This window comes from Schistocerca gregaria, chromosome 2 (assembly GCF_023897955.1).
Source record: "Schistocerca gregaria isolate iqSchGreg1 chromosome 2, iqSchGreg1.2, whole genome shotgun sequence".
Taxonomy (NCBI): Eukaryota; Metazoa; Arthropoda; class Insecta; order Orthoptera; family Acrididae; genus Schistocerca; species Schistocerca gregaria.
In genome coordinates this window covers 460,633,677-460,655,830 of record NC_064921.1, presented here as the reverse complement: position 1 = coordinate 460,655,830, position 22,154 = coordinate 460,633,677, and the positions used below count along the sequence as shown (strand labels likewise).

Here is a 22,154-nt window from a genome sequence, read left to right as displayed (position 1 = left end):
AGGCTACAAACCTGTCTCACTCTCCACTTCAGTCCTGCTTCCCTTTCACATTCTTCAAAGACTGAGTAAACATTGGGGACAGAATGCAACCCTGTCTCATTCCCTTCTTAACTTCTGCTCTCCTTTCACATCCTTCATCTCTTATAACTACTGTCTGGTTTTGTAACAAGTTTTAAATCCTTGTATTTTTTCCCTTTTATCTTTAGAATTCTAAGAGTGCATTCCAGTCAACATTGCTGAAAGTTTCTCTGAATCAACAAATTTAATAAGTTTGCCTTTCTTCAGTCTCTTCCTAAGATAAGTTGTAGGGTTGGTACTGTCTCAAATGTTCCTAGATTTATTCAGCACCCAAACTAATTTTCCATGAGATTGGCTTGTATCAATCTTCCATTCTCCTGTAAATAATTCGTATCAGTATTTTGCAACCATAACTTATTAAACTGATGCTTCAGTAAGATTCATACCTGTCAACACCCACCTTCTTCAGAATTCCATTACTATGCTGTTCTTGAAGTCTGAAAGTATTTTGTCTGTTTCCTTTATCTTTGTGCTGGTTTGTTCTCCCAAGATCTCAGTAATTGTGAAGGAAACTGATCGGCTCCTGGTGCCTTGTTTCAACTTAGGTCTTTCAGTGCAGTGTCAAATTCTTCTCTCAGTATAATACTTTCCATCTCATCTTCATCTAATTCCTCTTCCCTTTCCACAATATTATCTTAAAGTTCATTTCCTTTGTGCAGCCCTGCAGTGTATTAATTCTACCTTCCAGCCTTCTGTTCTTTCCTGTGTGAGGTACACAGCTACCTTACTTTTCTCCAAAGGTTTCTTTAATTTTTAATTTGGCAACATCTCTCTCTTCAACAGCTTTGAGTTTTTCCTCTAGCCATTCCTGTTTCCCATTTTCCACTTTATGTCAGTCTCATTATTTAGCTATTTGTATCCCTTTTCTCCTGCTTCATTTGGTGCATTTTTATATTTTCTTTTTAGCCAGTTATATTCAACGTCTCATGTGTTTCCAATCATTTCTGCTGTACCTTATCCTTTTCCCAATTTGATCCTCTGCTCCCTTGACTATTTTGTGTCTCAAAGCTGCTTATTTATGTTCTATTGTATTCATTTCCATTGTTTCAATCATTTGTTGCCTAATGCTGCCTTTGCTGCTTAACAACCAGTGGTTCTTTCAATTTATAGGTTCTTACTTATCTATAATTTTTTCAGTTTTAATCTGCTGTTTGTCACCAATAAATTATGGTCAGAGTCCACATCTACACCTCAAAATATTTTGCAATTTAAAATCTGCTGTGCAAAGTTCTGTCTTACCATTATAATTTGTCTGAAACCTTGTGGTATATCTAGGTCTGTTCCATCAGGCAACCTTCTCCCAAGATTCTTAAACCAAGTGGTAACAGTGATAAATTGTGCTTTGTGCAAGATTCTGCCAGATAGCTTCCCCTTCCACTACTTTCTTGCAGTCAGTGTTCTCCTAATATTTTACCTTCTCGTCTTTTGCCTGCTATCACATTGGTACCCCACATCACAATTAAATTTTCATCTTCATTAATGATCTGAATAATTTCTTTTATGCCACCATCATACCTTCTCTCAGTCTCCTCGTCATGTGTGGATCTAGTAGGGTGATAATGCTTTCTCTGTTCCATTCACAGTAGCTCACCTGAATTAGCTAATTTCATATAATACAGGATGTACTCATGCTTTACCATTATTTCATTTTCTGTTAATAACCTTGTAATTACCTGATCTGATGTCCTGTTCTTTCTGTCACTGCACTTCACTAATTCCGACTTATCCAACTTCAGTTGTCCACTTCTTTCCTTAAATTCTCTAATCTGTCTGCCTAATTAATTTGTTTTGATAACAGCATCCTCTTGGGTAGTCCCAGTCTGGAGATTCAAATGGGGGACTATTTTACCTCCAGAATATTTGACCCAATAAGGTGTCATCATTTTAATCTATAGAGTAAACCTGCATATCCTTGGGGAATATAACGGCTGCAGTTTCCCCCTTACTTTCTGCTGTTCTTAGTACTTACATTGTAAGGGCAATTTGGTTAATGTTATCAGGACAGATCATCAATCATTCTGAATGTTGTCCCTTCAGCTACTGAAAAGATTGCTGCCCGTTTGCAGGAATGATATGCTAGTGAGATTTCCCCACTGATATATCTCTCTCATGTAGTTGCGCATACATCAGAGGTATCTTTATCACTGAGACACACAAGCCACCCCACTATGCCAAAGTCAATGGTTCAAGGCCAATCAAAAACCACATTTAACTCTGTCAAAACTTTGGAGTGTAGTATGTTTTTCTATCCAGAGAAGTTATTGAGAGACTGCTGTGAGAACAGTGGCTGCTTTACATTGCAAATTACATTCTCAAAAAATGTCAAGCATTTGGAAGTCACTTTACTAGGAAGTTTCTTGTCAGTTTTCACTTCATAAATGTGTACAATTTTAGTGTATTTTAGTTATTCTAGATTTAAACATTGGGACATTTCCTGTCAAGACAGTTTAGATCAGTTTTAGCATTTAGGATAAAATGTGTTTTTTTAAATGTGCATACCCTTTAATTTAAAAAAATTACTGATTTTCTGTCACTTAATAATTTTTACCTTTGGTGTCTTGACTATGTTCTTGAAGTTTTGGCATCACTCAACCAAGTAAATCCAGTGAATTATAAAAATAATAAATTGAAGAAATGGGGAAATGATGGTTGAAATGGGCAGTAGGGTGGAAAGGTTGCAAACAGTGACTAGAATACTTTTGGATAAACTTTTCCCATATAGGTGATTTGAATAATGTTTACACTGTATAACAAGCTCATTTTTTAGTAGTCCTCAAGTACTGACAGTGGATGGAAAATTTCAAATGCAGACACTACAAATGGTTCCCTGAGCAGAGTCAGAGAACAGTGGGCAGCACATTCCTCATTTCCACGTATGATCTCATAAAATTCTAATTCTAATGGAAAAGTAGGATGAAATATTTGAAGCTAGTATTGAACAGCACATTAAGAGATACTCTACGTTGACTTTTTCTTAAGATCAGTCAGTAGTTCTAGAACTGGATTCTATTGTGTAGGATGTCATCTTACAAACTTGGCACGTAGAAAGAATGTTAAATCACCTTCCACAATTTCTCTCAGGCTGAGTTTCCTTGATAATGGCAAACATGTTGAGAAATTTTCACTTCGCTCTGTCACATATGAAATAGGAAAAATAGATATCTTCCATGATAAATTAAGAAGTGAACCATTACTCTGAAACCTTCGAAATTCCAGAATCCAATTTACATTTCACATTCCACATCACATTGTTTCTTTCTGAGGTGGTACTAGGTATGGTGACACACACTATGGTGTTTGGAAAAGTGTGGGTTAAATACTGTCAGAATAGAGATTAAAATCAAGTCAAGTGGTATACTTGAAGGCTCAATCTCTGAGGTGTTGCCTACAAAAGGGAAAGATCCAGGTTTGAATTCCAGTCTAGTACACTTGTGTAGCTCCATAGGACTGTTGACTGTAGTATGTGTTTACCTAAACACACATTAGATATTTTTCAGATTACCAATAGCTACTACCAGATAGTTAATGCCATTAGTTCGACAAGCATGTCATGTGACATACATCACTGTGCAATATTCAGGATCATATTGGGATATTATAAGCCTTCTTTTCATTAGGTAATTTGATTATTTTAGTTTTTAAATAAAAACAGCAAAGATCAATAAAGAATCAGCTATTTCTTGAATATGATAGAAGGCTGTTCCATCTTGGCAACTGGTTACAATTTAATTCTCTTTTCTGTGGACGTAGGCAGAATAAATAATCGAGGTGAGTTAAATCTTATGACCATTACGTTAATCAAAAATCTGACCAGATGTGCCAGATATCCATATTACTGCAATCACATTAACATTCATACAGCTAGTGGAACATCTTCTAGCAAATATGTCAATGTATGTACAAGAAATTTAGAAAATTTCTGACCATGCAGCTGACTGTAAAGAAGGTTCAGTACCTTGATTGTGGATGAAGCTACACCAGACATTTGTGTTCCAGAGATGCTGATTGTCTTGCTGGTATAACCTTATGAATTTTTACATTGTTATTGAGTTTGGAAGTGTGTTCAGTAGTCCAAAGAATGGAAGTCTGGAAGACGAAATTTTGATTTGTAAATCAGTTGGAGTGGATGATTCTTTTGTCAAAATCATTTCCCCTCTGATGAATGTGACTTTGAAATCATCATGAAAAGTAATGCCTCCAAATTTTGTATGCAAAAAACCCTTAAAGCTATTTAAATAAAACAAACATTAACATTCTACGTGTTTGTTCTTCATTTCTACATATTTGCAGCCCTCTGCAGCTAGAGGGCTCTGAATTGTAGTGTGTGACATGGAGGTGTGTAAAGTAACTACATTGGTGCATGAGAAACAGCATGATTTTCAAATTTGAAGAGTTGGACCACACATGGAGCATTCTCTCCTTCAGCATGACATTGCCAGATCACACAGTAGTGTCACTGTATCTGCAACGATCTGTTGCCTTGGGTTCACCGTCTTCGATCAACCTCTGTGCAGCCCTGACTTGGCCCAGTCTGATTTTTGACTGTTTTCAGAACTTAAAGAACACCTCTGAGGACTTCACTTTGATAGTGGTGAAGTGGTCAAGCAAAGGCGACGTTATAGTGCCATCAACAGTCTCAAACATTTACAGTGACAGTATCAACAAACTGGTCTCTTGTTGTGAGAAATGTGTTCATTACCAGGGTGACTTTGTTGAGAAATAAATATGTAGCCTGTAGCTTGTTAAAGATTTTTATTTTATTTTAAAAAGCTTTAAGAGTTATAAAAATTCAGAGGCATTACTTTTCAGAATGCACTGTCAATTTTTGTGTGGAAAGATGTGGTTTGAGATTTATTGCAGCAAGAACCTCTGGATCCCTATCATCTCTAAAATATACTCTGAGTCACTAGTTATGATCAGGAGTCAATTGTGTGCAGCCAGTATTGTGAATTTATGCCTCCAACCACCAAAACCATGTTGCAATCTAGCTATCTCTCTGCATAAACCTGCTTTGCTTCCTGGCAATTCTGGTCACATTGTCTGACTACTACAAGCATATCAAATGCCTGTTACTGAACAAATAACATAAACATAGACAAGACCACCACATGAACTTTTTGACAATGTACTATCAAAACTCTGTTTGTTAGACATGAGTGAAGACACAAAAGTGAGAGCCTTTGAGTTACACTTCTAGTAGGAACAGTTCCCACTTTCTTGTTAAGCTGGTGTGAAATGGTGTAAGCTTTTGATGACAGTGAACTGGCATGAAGTACCATAAACCTTTTTAGGCCAAAAATTCAATTTTGAGAGCTCTATTCGAAAGTCATAATTTTGTCCTATGTTTTCATTTGAAATTCTAAAGTTGACTTCTTTTTTATTTTCCAGCAGCTTTAACGCAATTTGAGGTTCACCGTACAGTTTCCTCTTAACAACTTTGTTGAAAAGTCATTTTGCTCTTGTGTACAATCTTCATTTTCAATTAAGCAACGCTCTTAAAATGTTGCACATAAGTGTATGAATTGTAGCAAAGATTTTTACATCCACTGCACATTTGAAGTGAAAACTGTTATTTGCTGCATATTTTTTGGGTAAAAACTTTATCAAACTGCCTTCTAAGCTAACATATACAAGAATATTTTTTTCTGAATGTCTTGTTTGTAAATGAAGTTCCATTTATGGACTTTCACATGTGATCATAGGAATATGTTGATGCTGATGATTTAATGTTCACTTGTTACACTCAAGTAAATGTGTGTGGCTAGTGCATACGGATTTTTGTGATTACTTTTGGTATGTGTGGCATATCATTGCAGTACTGAGAACTATCACTATGAATGTAAATGGTGCCAATTTGAATTTAAATGTCTTTTGTCTTTGCTCTGACAGATTTGTAAGATCCATACATTCTTTAATTTGTAATCTGTAGAAATGAAGATATTTATTCAGAAATAAGTGTGTGTTGTCAGTGTCTGTTAATCACATTTTACATGCACAATTTGTATTCAAGAAGTGAGTAAAAGTTAGTCTTTTTGCAGGGCTTCCCTGGAATGGTCCCCTATAAGCGACCAGCTGCAGATAAATCTGGAATGCCTGTATACCAGCCCAACACCACAACTTACCAGCAGCTGATGCAGTTGCAGCAGCCATTTGTCCCAGTGTCATGTGAGTACTCGAGTACCCCCACTGCCACTGTGACTAGTGCCTCCCTCAGCCCTACTGATTCACCTGGAACCAGCAGTGTGAATGTGGCTGAAGCTTCAAAGTCGGACGAACCAGAGAAGGTGCCCTCAGCAAGTAGCATTCCTGCCCCATCTCAGTCTTCTGATCCGGGGACAGCTGCAGCAGCAGCAGCCGCCGCGGCTGCTGCTGCCGCTGCTGCAAAGGAAGTAGCGCAACAGAACTATGCAAAAGCAGTGAAGATGGCTGCATCTGGAATAAACCCCATGATGGCACTCAATTATACTGGCGTTGCACTCAACAAACAGGCTGTAGCTGTAATGCCTCCCCCACCTCCACGATTTGCTCCTCCAACTCCGTCACCTGGAACAGTACCTGGGATTAGTCTTGGACACCCTGTGGCTTATCCACAACCACAACCTGGGCTGTTTACCTTTAACAGAGCCCCTAATCCATCTGCCCTTATGCCCCAGTACCAGTTTTTGAGGCCACAACTGATGCCTTCACCATACGCTGTTGTATCACAGCCTCCCACACCTGTGGTCAGTAATGGTATTTTCAGCCATATGATGGCTCATTATGGCACACTTACAACCCCATCAAACAATAATAATGTCATTACAAGTGTAGCACTTCAACCATACAAAAAGATGAAAACTACATAAATTTTTGTATACATTTGTGTATTATAAACATTTAAAATGTCTAGTCAAAATTCAGCTGAAATTATGAGGAATAAAGGTCACAGGGGAAAATGAAAAATTCTCCTGTCTTATGACAAAGTCATTCATTTGCCACTAATGGACCAAAAAGTGTGTGGCTAATATATGTTGGGGGAGGAATGCTGCCACATGAGGGCACCCAAGGGAGGCTCTCATTTATGGCTCGTAGTCACATTGACATTGTAACGAGCTGTGATAAATTAACTTTAGGTAGAACTAATTATGTATGACAGTGGTGCTGTATGAAAATAAACAGTTCTTCTGTCAGCATAGTTCCTTGTATCAGTTTTCTGTGCCGTTTCACTCAGACAGTGTAAAAGGCAGTTAAAGTTTTAACTATGTTTAATGTTTTGAATTTTAAGTGCCAGAGAGAACTGTATTCTGACAATGAAATTTCCCTGTCTCCCTGATTTGCATGCAGTGGGGCATAAAATAAACAAAACCAGTAGAAATTTAGCATGGTAGATATATGGACATTGTATACTTTTTAAAATCTGTTAGTTAGTGCCACAGTAGTTGTCTGTTATTAACCCAAGAAGACCCATTTCTTACTATCCAAAGCACTCGCATTTATCTGTACATATAAGCAACATTAAAGATATCAAGTTGTAAAAGAATAATAATATTCAGTCTCTTCTAAAGAATACAAACTCATCTGGTGGCTTTTTGGGTTATGCTGTTCCCTGTTCACTATGTGCCACATATTTATGGCTATGTATTCACTTATTTAATGTTGTAGTTTTATTATTGTATATCTGTTTGTTATTTTTAGTCAATCTTCTTATTATTGGAATCTTGTCCAGTACATAATCTGTTATGTAGAGAGCTTTTATATTTGTAGTTAATTCATAAAGAACTGTATGCTTCCTCATATTTGTACAGCACCTTGACAAATAATTAATTGCTTAAAGGGGCATTCTTTCTTTAAAAAATTTAAAGTAAAATGGTGCTGCTGTAATGAATTCATACAGTTCTACTTTTTAAGTGTTCCTATGTTAGCAAGTTAGTATAGTATCTTAATGGTCATTGACCTATGTTTTTAATATTTTGGTATTAATGTTAAAATGAAATAATTTCTTTTAAAGTAGGATATAGAAAGATATATAAATAAAAATATATAATATTTAAAGAGAATTTTATTCTACTAATTATGAAAACATTTTGCATTTCTAAGATGTTGTTTTAAGCTATAACAAAAAAATCTAATTTCTGTCCTTATTTCAAGTGCTATTAAAGTTTTGTGTAACCACTGAAGTGTCTGCCAGTTTATACTTATAATGTAATGTTGATCAGATGCTTGTGGAAGTGCTTACCCAACAGAGACAATTGTAGTGGGCATTGGGTCACACACTGCAGCATTATTATGCTCGCTTCATTTCGTGGCATACCGAAGAAAGTGCCTTCTGCTACTGTCCTGTACTGATTTTTAAGGATTTGGGTTTTTATTACAGTCTGCCTGACTTGTCACGCTTATTTGCCATTGCCATCACTGAGTTTTGACTGTATTCCATACAAATGTGTATTGTATTGTCTAATCCTGCTGATCTTTGTATGTAAAGAAACAAACACCAGCCAGTATTTGTAATAATAATGCTTGGAAATGCATGATTATTTGTTTTATTAATGCTTCTTTTCTCAGTCTTCTCATCCCCTCATATTCCTACATTTTAGTTTTACATGAAACAAAATAAATAAAGTATTTAATTACAGAACCATAAAAATAAATTTTTAGTTTTCCAGTGTTCCGTTCCTTTCTCTACATGTCTATAGAGCGGCACCATCAGGTAAGGCAGTTAGATTCCTTTTCTAATACTAACCTTCATTCCTGTTCCTCAAATGTTCAGAACTGCAGGAGTTAGCAATAGTAGAGAGTTCTGAAATTTATAGAGATAATTTGTTGCATATTACTCATTCTATACGATATAAATATATTTATAAGTCCAAGTTTTAATTTACTACCAGTCTTTGTCTCTAAGTCCTTATTTGCGTAGTGAATGCACTTGATGTCATATTTCACACTACCTGTAGCATTACAACTTCATATCAAACTGCTAAATGATTGTTGTTATCCTGTAGCTTTACATCTGTTGCATCTTTGTAAAACAATCTGCTTATTTCAAGGAGTAAGGGTGAATGAAATGCGGAACAGTGTGAGAAATGGGCTACTACGCATAGTAACAGCTAATCTGTTAACAAAGTATCTGTCACATGTACAGCTGTCTACAACAAAAGAAACAAACTACAGTTCTAGAATGCTAGCACAGAAATCAACATTTATGTAATGGTTGCATGATTAAGTTATAATCACAGAGATGGTCATTTATTCTCATTGACTTTTTGGGTATAAATATTGCTTTTTGACATCTTCAGTGCACTGTCTGCTATGTACATTATAAATGTGGAAAGCGTACTATTGGAAAAATGAATGCATTTGTGGCTTTTGCAAATTTGAGAAACACTTTTCATGCTTTCTCTCCAGTAAACACTGTTTTTCATGTGCTGAGAATACAATATGTCAGGAAAAAAAGCAATTTAATAGAGAAGAGTGTAAAATATTCAGAAACTTCTGAAAATTTATAATGCAGTTTTTTCTGAACATTACTCCCACAATCTCATTTCTACTGTTTTTTAAGTTAATAAATATATACCAAAAACTTGAACAGCAGCATACAATGAAATAAATTTATGTCCATATCTCTGGTCATGTATGTATTGACAGAGAGTTTCAGTGCTTGTTGTTTGACTTATATGTACATATATTTAAATATGAATATATAATCAAAATGGGTTATTTGTATACATCTGTTATACCACTCAAATGGTATTGTTAACATTCTACACATTCATTTTATTAATTCATTCATGCCTCTTATTAACATCAATGCCAGTTTCCTTAAGGAAATGCTGAAACAACACAAGTCAGTTATCGAGCCTGGAGCATTTATACATTGTCTGCAAAACAGTCCCTCATTACTGTGTGTTTCTTAAAATAACAATTATATCTGAGTGAATTTTTATATAAATAACAGTTCTTCTATCATTACATTGCTGTTATTTCACTGCTTATGAATACATTCTGTACATGATAGCTGTTTTTGAGCAAACACTATTCTATAACTAGTATTGCCAAGGTAAATAGTTTTATAGACTGGAGCATGACTAGCAGTACCACGCAGTAGGTTTGTTTTTTGCTATTTTCTCTTCATGGCGTGTACTGTTCAGACCTTTGTTGTGTGTTTAGTTGGTAAGCGCATTGAAACATATTAACCATGTAGTACAGCTTGCTGTGGAGCACTGAATTGTAATTTCGTGTTTGATATTACTGTTGTAAAGATTTGTATTTGTTCTTTCATATGTATTTAACACTTTCCACTATCATTCAGATAATGAGATTTGTAAGTAATGTACCTCACAGTCATTTAAAGAAACATCACATTGTGTGTGTCCACAACACTCTTAATTGAACTGAATTGTCAACATTGAGTCAATAAAGACTGAATTTTAAGATGAAGTACTTCAGATATGATACTGTATCCTAATGATCCTGCCAATATATTCGATCCTTCTTGTTTATATATAATATATTTGTATACATACATGTTACACAAGATTAACTATCCTATATCTAGAGCATTTTTTTTCTATTAAATTCACGTTATATGCAAAAGATTCTGCAACAACCGGTTTTCCTTTTAAAGATCCTGAACTTCTTCAAACCAAACACTTTTTTCTGTTTAAGGAAAAGAGCATGACATAAAACAGTAGTAGCTTTATGTGACGTTGGGCAAAGAATAGTGTTTTTCACTTGGACTGAGCAGTAATTCTTATCTGTGATAAACCAGCTTTGAGAGAGATAATATGTTTACAGCTATAGCCAAATTAACACTAGTATTTGATATTAAGTTTTCTATCTTCTTAATATTTCGCATGCCTTATGTAATTTTTCTGCTATTTCTCTTTTTTTCATGCTTTCCTACACTTTGGCTGAATAACGATTCCCATCGCACGCCAACAATCGCTCTACTCCCACACCTCGGAACTGTTCCGTTTTCCTCGACATATCAAATTTTTAATATCCTCTCATTGTTACTGTGTGGCGGTTAACTGTCATTCCTTCAAAAATTACATAATAAAACAACTCTTTATTTCGTTATCTTGTGTTATGTGTGTGCGTATTGGTGGTTTAAACATTGGTGTGCCTTGATGGAATGCAACGGATTGTCGTGCCGCTGTGGATTATTGAAATACGTACACCATCTTCGGAATGTGCTGCTGCGGTGTGGGGAAACATAAAATGGTAATGAACGCTGATGCGCATCTGGCTGTGCTTTTCCCCTTGGCCTGCACTGCTGCCTTCTCACGTACGCCCGCCACATGCTTGTTACGCTGCATGTCGTTTGGTTCGGGCACCAAGCTCTAGCCACAGTGCCCGCAAATGCTCCTTTTGTGGTCTACACAGATGATCAAGGACAGGTAGTTGAGCTTTTATTTCATCGTATTTCATGTTACTGTTTTTTATCCAAATTCATATTGTTTTATATAGAGATCAAAAGACATAAAAAAACAGATTTAATATTTACAGAAAAAAATCTGTCATTCCTTAGTTTAATGGTAGGACTTAACATGCGCTTTGAACAGTTAAGAATCTCTGTTTTTGCACATTTCTTAGAAAATCTGAACAGCAAATTTCAGATTAAGCAGTGATGCATGTGATACTTCTTTGTAATTTGTCTGGTTTTGGCTTTATATTAACCCTCAAGGAAACTATGTTACTTGTTGAATGCTGAGAAGCAATAGTTATGGTGAGGTTTTCAGAAACAGAGTAGTATATAAATATATAGTAACGCATGTCCATATCTGCATTTTTAATTGTTACATGAATTTAAGAAATGCACGTTACATGTTTCCGTAGCTTGGTAAACATTCCTGTCAAATATAGCTGTGACTTGAATCACATGAAATATCATATATAATATAACAGAGTGAAGAAACATTTTTTATCATCTAATTTGTTATTGCTAAATGAGAGCATAATTTTTATTGGAGTCTTGTTACATTCTGTACTATAAATTTCCTGTTTCAGTTACTGGACACCCTCCCGGTGTGCCAAGATTTTAACCGACAACTGTGTAATCGGCCTGCCTGCAGATTTGTTCATCTTCAGGAAGGTACAAGCAGAATACTTCCATAAATTTTATGGTGCTTTTTCCTTGTTAAAGTAAAATTTCAGCTTGAAGCTGTTTCAAGATGGAATATCAAGTTGTCATTGTTTTTAATATGTCTATAATGATTGTCTAAACAAATTTGTTTCATGATGACAAGTAAGCTGACTCACCACCACCATGACATTCCAGCCCCCCCCCCCCCCCTTTTTTTTTCCCTCAGTAACAGTTGGCAGATGCATAGATGCTCAAGCACAAGAATTTCAAGTTGCTTGCATGGAACTGCAAAATTGTTCTGTTTCAGTTCACTCTGCAAATATTGGTAAAAGAAAAGCTGATGTGGATTATCGTTAATACCTTAACCTATCACAACTGAGTTGGTCATGACTGTAAGAGAGTCTATGAACAGAAATACAGATAAGAACACTATGACTGTGGTTTCAAGCTGGATCAATTATAGTGAACTGATTCAATAATTAAGCACCACAATACTTTTTCCTTTTAAAAACATGCAAATTTTACACTTTTTAAATCCTTAGAACATGATGTATGTTGTAGGTCATGTTTATTGAGGAGTACCATTATAAGAAGCTGTTGTTGTTGTGATGGTGGTCTTCAGTATGAAGACTGTTTGATGCATCTCTCCACAGTAGTTTATCCTGTGCAAGCTTCTTCATCTCTGCATGACTTCTGTAACCTACATGTAATTGAAACTGTTTATTGTAGTTAAGTCTTGGTCTCCCTCTGTGCTTTTTGCCTCCCAAGCTCTCTCCATTACCAAATTGGTGATTCCTTGATGTCTCAGAATGTGTCTTATCAAACCATTCCTTACAGTTTGATTCAGTACATCTTTGTTAGTTACCTAATCTGCCCACATAATCTATGGCTTTCTCCATTTCAAAAGCTCCTGTCCATTTCTGAATTGTTTATTCTCCACATTTCACTTCCATACAAAGCTTCCTCCAGACAAATTCCTTCAGAATCAAATTACTGACACTTGAATTTCAATTTGATGTCAGTGAAGCCCCACACTCCAAAGAAAAGTGTAATCTCAAATATTTACTGTTCTCTTGTGTAATAAGAAGTCACAGGTTGCTGTTTCTTCTGTTTTGACAGATAGCACTGTTGTGTGGTTTGGTGTGTTGTTGACTCTATTGTTAGATTCAGAGAACAAATGATTTGAAGTAAGCAATGCATCACATGCCATACCATAAAGATATGAATATACAGGGTGATTATAATTAAAGTTCTGGTTTCAAAACACTGTCATAATGTAAATGGGTTTGGCTACAAATGACAGATGAATCACAATACAACAGCTATGATGTGAGTTGTACATTAAACAAACCATACTGTGCAATGTGTATGACTGCATAAGTTTGGCATTCAACAGTTGCGGCACTGTTATTTACATAATGCCATCCACCATGGCAAGGTTGTACCACATTGGATGGAAAAAATCAGTATTTGATTGTCCTTTTTAATTGTTGTGAGATTGGCACAAGACATGTTCAGTATGCTGCAGCAAGTTACATCAAGAAACAACTTACTCCGCAGCAGATCAGAGTGTCTTACAGGTCATGTTCAGATTGCATTGCTCAGTGCTTGCCTTCAATCAGCTGCATTTGTAATCAGAGCACTGAACACAACTTCTTTCAGATAACACCACAGCCAGAAGTCACAAGAATTAAGATTGTGCAAGCTGGACATAAAAATGATCCTACTCATACATCAACACTGTTGAAGGATTGTAATGATATCGATGTACAAAAGACTGTTACAGCATTAGCAAGTGTTGGTACAGGTAACAAGACCAGCAGGACACATCTCTTTGAAGAAATACAGTCATTTGATAAACAATGCTATCAACCCACACCACACCATTACCTTTGCAGATTGAAGCTGTAATGACTGATGTGTGAGCAGATTTTTCCTGACCCGTATTCTACACTTCTTTGTATTTATAAGTCCTTAAAGATGGAAATGGGCTTTGTCCATCCACAGAACATTCCATGGTCATTCATTGTTCAGTTCCATTCAAGCAAGAAATTCCAGAGGAAACATTTGTCTTATTGGCATGTGCCGGCCGGTGTGGCCGTGCGGTTCTAGGCGCTTCAGTCTGGAACCGTGTGACCACTATGGTCACAGGTTCGAATCCTGCCTTCGGCATGGATGTGTGTGATGTCCTTTGGTTAGTTAGGTTTAAGTAGTTCTAAGTTCTAGGGGACTGATGACCACAGATGTTAAGTCCCTTAGTACTCAGAGCCATTTTATTGGTATGTCAGCACGAAGAAACCTCTGAACATAAGTTATCTTCTACTGGTGTCAGATCAGTTGTTTTCCTCCCTTTCCCACGTTGCACTTCAAAAGAACCTGTCCAGACCCTTGGCAGACATCAGACCAATGCCTTTTTTCATGCCCTTGAGGGTCGGGAACGTCTGCAGAGCTACTGGTGCACAGTCACCATCATTGTAAAAAGGCTTTTCAGCAATGTGGATCTTCCATTGAGACAATCAAGCTGAGAATCACAGGCATGTGCTGAGGAACAGTCATGTATGACACATCTTTCATTTTGCATATTCTGCCACTTACAGTGCCATGTAGTGGTAAAATTTTCCTTAAATTTTTTTTGCTTGCATAATGTTTCCCCCTCTGTCAGTACTATGATGTTCAAATTTGGTGTCATTCTGAGCAGTGATTCATTTTTTTATAGCACTTTGAAACTATAACTTTAATTATAATAACCCTCTATAGTATCTCACCAAGTGTGTCATGTCATTAGTGGGAGAACAGAAACAGGAATTGCAGATATCTGCATGAAATTATTATGTGTATAACTGAACATAGTATGTGTTGTTATTTCCATCTGCATCAGGAAACAACAGAACCATTCAATAACTTCAATAATTTAATAATAATTATTATGTTCTTTAGTTTCACCAACTTTAATAATTCATTAATTGGTTGGGCTGTTTGAGCAAAAAATTAATTATGTTGTGAATGAAAATGATAAATGCTTCTGAGTCAGGTTTATGGATGTTGACAACACTTTTGTTAAAGAGTTTCTGCATGAAAACAGCTTATTTTTAATTCAGACAGGCTGACTGTGAGAGGAATATATATTGATAACTCTCATATTACAATGAGTGCAAAACATATTGAAATCTGAGGGCAGTCTTTCATAACTTCTATACATGAAAAATAACAATAGTTCCAGATAGTCTTTCTAAAGAGGAGGAATTAAACTGATGTAGAAAAATTTAGAGCTCTTTCTAATCTTGAGCCCATGGTATGAAGATATGTCACTATTGTACAGAGTTTAGCAAATATCTGTATTTTTTCATAAGTGTAATAACACATTTAAAATGTAGAAAATATTGAGTTATATACCCATAATATTAAGGCATGACCTAAGAGAACCATGTAGTAGATATATGCAGGTTATAGATTGTAACTCACATCAGAACAGCAGTCACTTATTGACTGATCTATCTTTATAAAAGCTGTACATGTGTGAAGCAAATACAGTAAAAAGATGGAATGTTTGTTTTAGTATTTCGTCTGCAAAAAGAATTTTGATGGCAGTATTTTTTACTGTCTGTGATAGATAATCTAGAAAGAAAGGAGAGTCTGGAACCACAAAGATTACTTTATTTGTCCATAGTAGACTGACATCTGTAGAGTTGGCAGCAAACAAAGTAGAAGCAGTGTCAAAAATATAATGAGAATTGGAGTGATGAATACAGTTAAATGTGCTCCAAAAGTTTATAAACCCAGCTTCACTGCAAATTTGTAACGGTGAATTCCAGATGTGCCCCAGACTGAATCTAGGATTGACAATCTGATGACAAAAGGCAAATAAGAATATAATAAAGAACTAGATGACATTTAATTTCCAATAATGACAAATTCCATTGACATCAAGTTGCTGCATAAGACATATCATATCCTGAGAATCCACCCACGGATACTTAAAAGTTTCTTATAAAAAATATGCTAAGACTGTATCTCTCTGCAGTTAAGAATTGTGTTACATTTATAGTAGATTCATAATGTATCATACTGCATTAGCAATGTAAATATTATGTACCTCTGTTATGTACAAGTGACTTAGACTTACTGATTTAAAAGGATGTGGGGTGCCCCACCTGCAGCATTAATTGTGGTGTCTGGGAAATATTTCTCCAAAGATTTCCAAGACTTACCAAGCGGGAAAGCGCCGGCAGACAGGCACATGAACAAAACACACAAACACACACACAGAATTACGAGCTTTCGCAACTGGCAGTTGCTTCGTCAGGAAAGAGGGAAGGAGAGGGAAAAATGAAAGGATGTGGGTTTTAAGGGAGAGGGTAAGGAGTCATTCCAATCCCGGGAGCGGAAAGACTTCCCTTAGGGGAAAAAAAGGACAGGTGTACACTCGCGCACACACACACACACATCTGCTTGTGTCTGTGTATGTGCGGATGGATATGTGTGTGTGTGTGTGTGTGCGCGAGTGTACACCTGTCCTTTTTTTCCCCTAAGGGAAGTCTTTCCGCTCCCGGGATTGGAATGACTCCTTACCCTCTCCCTTAAAACCCACATCCTTTCATTTTTCCCTCTCCTTCCCTCTTTCCTGACGAAGCAACTGCCAGTTGCGAAAGCTCGTAATTCTGTGTGTGTGTTTGTGTGTTTTGTTCATGTGCCTGTCTGCCGGCGCTTTCCCGCTTGGTAAGTCTTGGAATCTTTGTTTTTAATATATTTTTCCCATGTGGAAGTTTCTTTCTGTTTTATATATATATATATATATATATATATATATATATATATATATATATATATATATATATATATATATATATATATATATATATATATATATATATGTGACAGAATTTCAATGCAGCCACCTGGCTGGAAGCTTGAGAAAATTTCATCAGCAGTGTGTGCCAGGAAAGTCTACATTCACACGTTTAATCTGGATTTTTAATTGATTTAGCTTTAATTTGTTAATGTGTCTATTTACTCTTCACTGTTCAAATAAACAGCCATCTGTGTTATTGTATGTAGATAACCAAAGCCAGGATCCTTCATGATCAGATGTACCTAGCAGTTGAAGTAAATTTCATTCAGTTAAATTTAAAATTACAAATTATGTTGTGTTAGCTTTATTTATTTTTAATCCTATGTACCTAATTAGTGAGGAACTTGCTTGAATGTAGGATAAGTGAATAAAGAAATACATTTCACAGAGATTATTACAATGTAAACCGAAATATACCAAATAAAATGTAAAACATAGTCCAGTCATAACAGTTCAGTGAAATATTTTTGCAAATGAACCTGATTAATTGATATTTACAGAATCTGCAAAACATTGACTAATCAATGTTTACAGATATTTACTGATAGCTAAAGGATTCTGATAACCAATCAACTACATATGTATTAAAATGTAGAATGTTACAAGCACAAATATTACTTAACCCACTTTTATCACAAAACGAAGTTCCTGAGAATTAAGTTACTACAAGTGGAACAGAACTGCAGATTATAACCAATTAAAGAAATTGTTAGTGTTGACATAAATAATCATCTACAGTATAGAATAATTTTTCTGTTAGGCTCTTTTTAAGTTGCTGTTTAAGGTTCACTGGCAGCAGGTTTGCTTTAAGGAGAGAGAGCGTTGAAGACTTTTGTACTTGTGTAATGCACTTCTTTTTTAAAATACTAAGGATTTATAGTACACAATATAAGGCCAAGTGTTTTCCTTGTATTGTGGTTGCAACACGAGTTGTGTGATATGTATGGGAACTAAGTCTTAAAAATAAAACACATCAGTAAGTGTATATGTTGAAATATTGCTGTCAGAATTTCTAATTTTTTAAGGAGGAATGCCTAGGACAAATCCCTATACATCAATGAAGCTATAGAGTCAGCCTCATATACTTGTCATTTAAACTGTAAAATTTTAGTGATCTTAATGTTTCAGGTAAATAGCTCTCTGCAGTTTTTATTCTCAAGGAGAGATAGAAAGCTACTATTTTAGTTTTGGAAACAATATAGTCACAGCTGCAGAATTTATTTCCATACAGAGCCAATATACATCTATAGTTTCATAGCTTAGTTTCTGACTTCCAATGTTTTTTTTACCAAAGATCCATTACAATTTAAATGTTCCAGCCAGTACTGGAGTTCTAGGAGCTTATTTGTTATTGACAGTATATTAATAGTAATATACTTAATAGTAATATAATTAGTAGTTAATTAAATATTAATATAATTATAGCAATATATATGTTGTATGTGCCTGTTCTAATTACTGTTTTTGTGTTAAATGTGAACTAACTACATAGTGAGCAGGTTCCTTTTGACAGCTTTTGTGGTTGAACTGTTCCTTATATTTCATGCTACAACCAAGCAAACTTTTTGTTCCCCAGCGTTCTTTTTACGCAGTTATATACATCTTACCAATAAGATAGATGTGAAGCAGTGACTTCCAAGATCTTTGTACTGATTACTTAGATTTTTAAACCCCATACTTTTTATGTACCAGGTATTTTTCAGAGGTCATTACTAAATTTTATTATTTCATCATTGCCCCAGAACCAAATAGGGAAGTCATGTCACTTAAGTACATCAAGAATAATTAGATACTTATGGTAAAAGTTGTGGAAAGCCTTTGTAAAATGCCCTGCTGCCAATTTCCTATACATTTCAGTAAAATTACGTGGCACTGCCAATAAGGATCACAGTCTTTTTAACTCAATCCCCCAGACTACTGTACAATATTATCCACAACACAATCCAGAGCATCAGGATGAATCATATACCGATCCAAATTTTTATGTAATAACTCCAAGACTCCTTTTCCATGGCAGTCAGCACATATGAGTATTTTGTTATTTTCTGACAGTTCTTTCTGCAGCTTTTTTCTGGATTTACTTTTCTTCTCTCATTCCCTCTGAGATCAGTAGGAGGTTGTACCACATATTCAGATTCCTCATTTTATGCTGTTTCCTGAAACTTTTTAATTAGACTTTTGAGGGAAGGGTATCTATCTTCAAGCATCTGTCATTTCAAGTCTTTAGTATCTCCATGATGCACTTTTGTGGCTCACATGAACCTGTGATTGTATGTGATGCCCTCCTTTGTACACATTAAACACCCCCTGATAGTCCTATTTGGTATAGGACCCACCCACTTGATCTGTTTTCTAGGATAAGTCATATGAATGTTTTGTAATCAGTCTCCTTTGCAGACTGATTCCTACCACTGAATCAAAGCCTGCCGCTACATTTACTTATGAATGAGCTTATGTGGTCATTCTATTTCATATTCATACACACTGTTACACTTGGCTAATAATTGTCTGATTTCAGTTTTGATCCATTGATACTGTAGTCACAGGATGCCCCCCCTCCCCCCTCTTCTCTAATAAAGTGTATAGCATTACATTTATGAACATCAAAAGCGAGTTGACCACCTTAGCACCACTTTAAAATTTCTGCAAGATATGACTGAACATTTTGTAGTTTTTTCAGATAGTACTTCATTAGTAGATAACCACATTTGTCTGCAAAAGCTGAGGTTACTAACAATGTTGTCTCCCAGATCATTAATTCACAACAGGAACAGGAATCTACATACATTCTCCATATGTCATTGCATGGTGCATGGCAGAGGATATCTTGTACCACTACTAGTCAAATAATTTCCTTTACTGTTCCACTAGCAAATAGAGAAATGGAAAAATGAGCGTCTATATGCTTCCATAAAAGTCCTACTCCCTCTTATCTTACTTTCATGGTCCTTACGTGAAATGTACATCAGCAGCAGCAGAATTATTCAGGAGTCGGCTTCAAATGCCAGGTCTCTAAATTTTCTCAATAATGTTCCATGAAAATAACATTGTCTTATCACCAGGGTCTCCCACTTGTATTGACGAAGCATCTCTGTAATACTTGCCTGTTGATCAGACCTACTGGAAACAAATCTAGCAGTCCACCTCTGAATTGTTTCAATGTCTTGTTTTAATCCAACCTCGTGAGGAACCCAAGCACTCCAGCATTACTCGATAATGGGTCACATTAGTGTTCTGTACATGGTCTTCTTCACAGATGAACCACACTTTCCTAAAATTTTCCCAGTAAACTGAAGTTGAGCATTCACCTTCCCTGTTACTGTTCTTACATGTTCGTTCCATTTCATATCACGTTACAGCATTGTGCCTAGATATTTAGTCAATGTGACTGTCGAGCAGTGCATCACTAATGCTGTATTAGAACATTATGGGACCGTTTTACTACTTATCTGCATTAACTAACATATTTCTACATTTAGAGCAAGCTGTCATTCATCACATCAACAGGAAATTTTGTCTAAGTCTTCTTCTATCCTCCTGCAGTCACTCTGTGACATCTTCCCATACACCACGGCATCATCAGCAAACAATCGCAGATGGCTGCTCTCTCTGACTGTCAGATCATTTATGTATACAGAGAATAGGAACTGTCCTATCACACTTCGGTGGGGCATTCCTGATGATACCCTTGTCTCTGATGAACACTCACTGCTGAGGAAAAGATACTGGGTTCTATTGCTTAGGAAGTCTTCAAGCCACTCACATATCTGGGAACCTAGTCTCTATGCTTGTACCTTCTTTGACACTGTGCAGTGGGGTACTATGTCAGTTGCATTGGTCATAACACACTTCCCATGTGAATGCCTGACTTTACTTCTGGTAATGATTCTCTATCCAAGCTAACAAGCTACTTCCTTTCTACCAATAAATCCTCAATCCAGTCACAAATTTTGTTTGATATCCCATATGATCTTACTTTCATTAATAAGCATTAGTATTGTACTGAATCAAATGCTTTTTGGATGTTAAGAAGTATTGCATCTATGTGGCTGCTTTGATAATGGCTTCTAAGCTGTCATGTTAGAATATGGGGAACCTGAAATAACGACACAACTCCTCTCACTAAGCCAAAGAAACTCTGCAGAAACTGGCAAGATACAATTAACTAAAAACAAGTATGTAGTGTACAGCATAAAAAATTAGAAGAAATTGGTGACTATATTTCAATATTTTCACTTTACTCTGAAAAGATTAAATTAAAAATGAACAGAACAGTTTTTGGTTTACTACTTATTTGTCTCAGAGTTGAACATATTGCTCCTAGGAAAAGGGGACAGAAAAAAGAAAGGTCTACCTATCAGAAGCAGTCATCTGTATGTGTCTGGTATGTTTGGAATGTTTTTGAATGATAAAGGGACTAAATTTTGTAATTAAAAAAAAAGTATCTCATGACAGTTGTGCAGCAGAAATTGATTTAAAAAGCCTGAGAAGACAACAACTGTATCTAGTTTGTGGGATATTATGGAAATGAAAAGTGGTATGCCAACTTTTAAAGGTGGCACTTAAGCGAGAATGTTGATAGTAGTCTATATTTTTCCCTTTTGATTGGCTACAAAAAGGTAGCTCACGATAAGCTTGAGAATACACGATACAAGAGAAAAACACAATGCTTGTTTCAAATGAAGATAGAAATAAAATGGTGATGGAACCAATGGGGCACTAGCATCCGGATACAACAGTGACCATATGTGTGTGAGTTGTGCTTGTGTGTGTTCAACTTCTGATGAAGGACTAATTCCGAAATCTGATTATCTCTAGCATTCTTTTTCATTGTGCCTGTCTGCGAGTCAGTGCCTCTTCTATATGGTGCATAGCAAACTATACTTCTCACATTATTGGAAGAGGAATGAGGTAGACGTAAGACGACATTAATAAATGCAATGGAAGTAGTATGTGGGAGGACAAATAACAAAAAGAGATGGAAGGAACCACAATGATAGAATGAAGAAGTCAAAGACATAGTGCAGAAGTAAAAGTAGATCATGATTCTAGAATAGGGCAATACAGACAAGAGAAAAGTACCAGATAAGAAAGAAAGGCAAAAATAGTGATGGCAGAGGAGAGATGAAGTTGGATAGAAGAGTTGACTAGAATGATGGAGGAGGA

At 35.9% G+C, this 22,154-nt stretch overlaps 1 protein-coding gene across 11 annotated transcripts in view; it reads left to right on the top strand.

Annotated features, from left to right (window-relative positions):
• Positions 1 to 22,154, top strand: part of LOC126325899 (protein muscleblind-like) — a 576,348-nt gene that overhangs the window by 536,881 nt on the left and 17,313 nt on the right. For 10 of the 11 annotated variants that reach the window (XM_049995407.1, XM_049995455.1, XM_049995415.1 and 7 more), the window contains one exon: positions 6,117 to 8,588. In XM_049995407.1, coding sequence (XP_049851364.1) covers positions 6,117 to 6,923 — 807 coding nt within the window. In that variant the 3' untranslated portion in view covers positions 6,924 to 8,588. Of the gene's footprint in view, positions 1 to 6,116; positions 8,589 to 11,394; positions 11,454 to 12,063; positions 12,149 to 22,154 lie in introns of those variants that run through there. The other variant, XM_049995462.1, reaches the window with a different exon arrangement.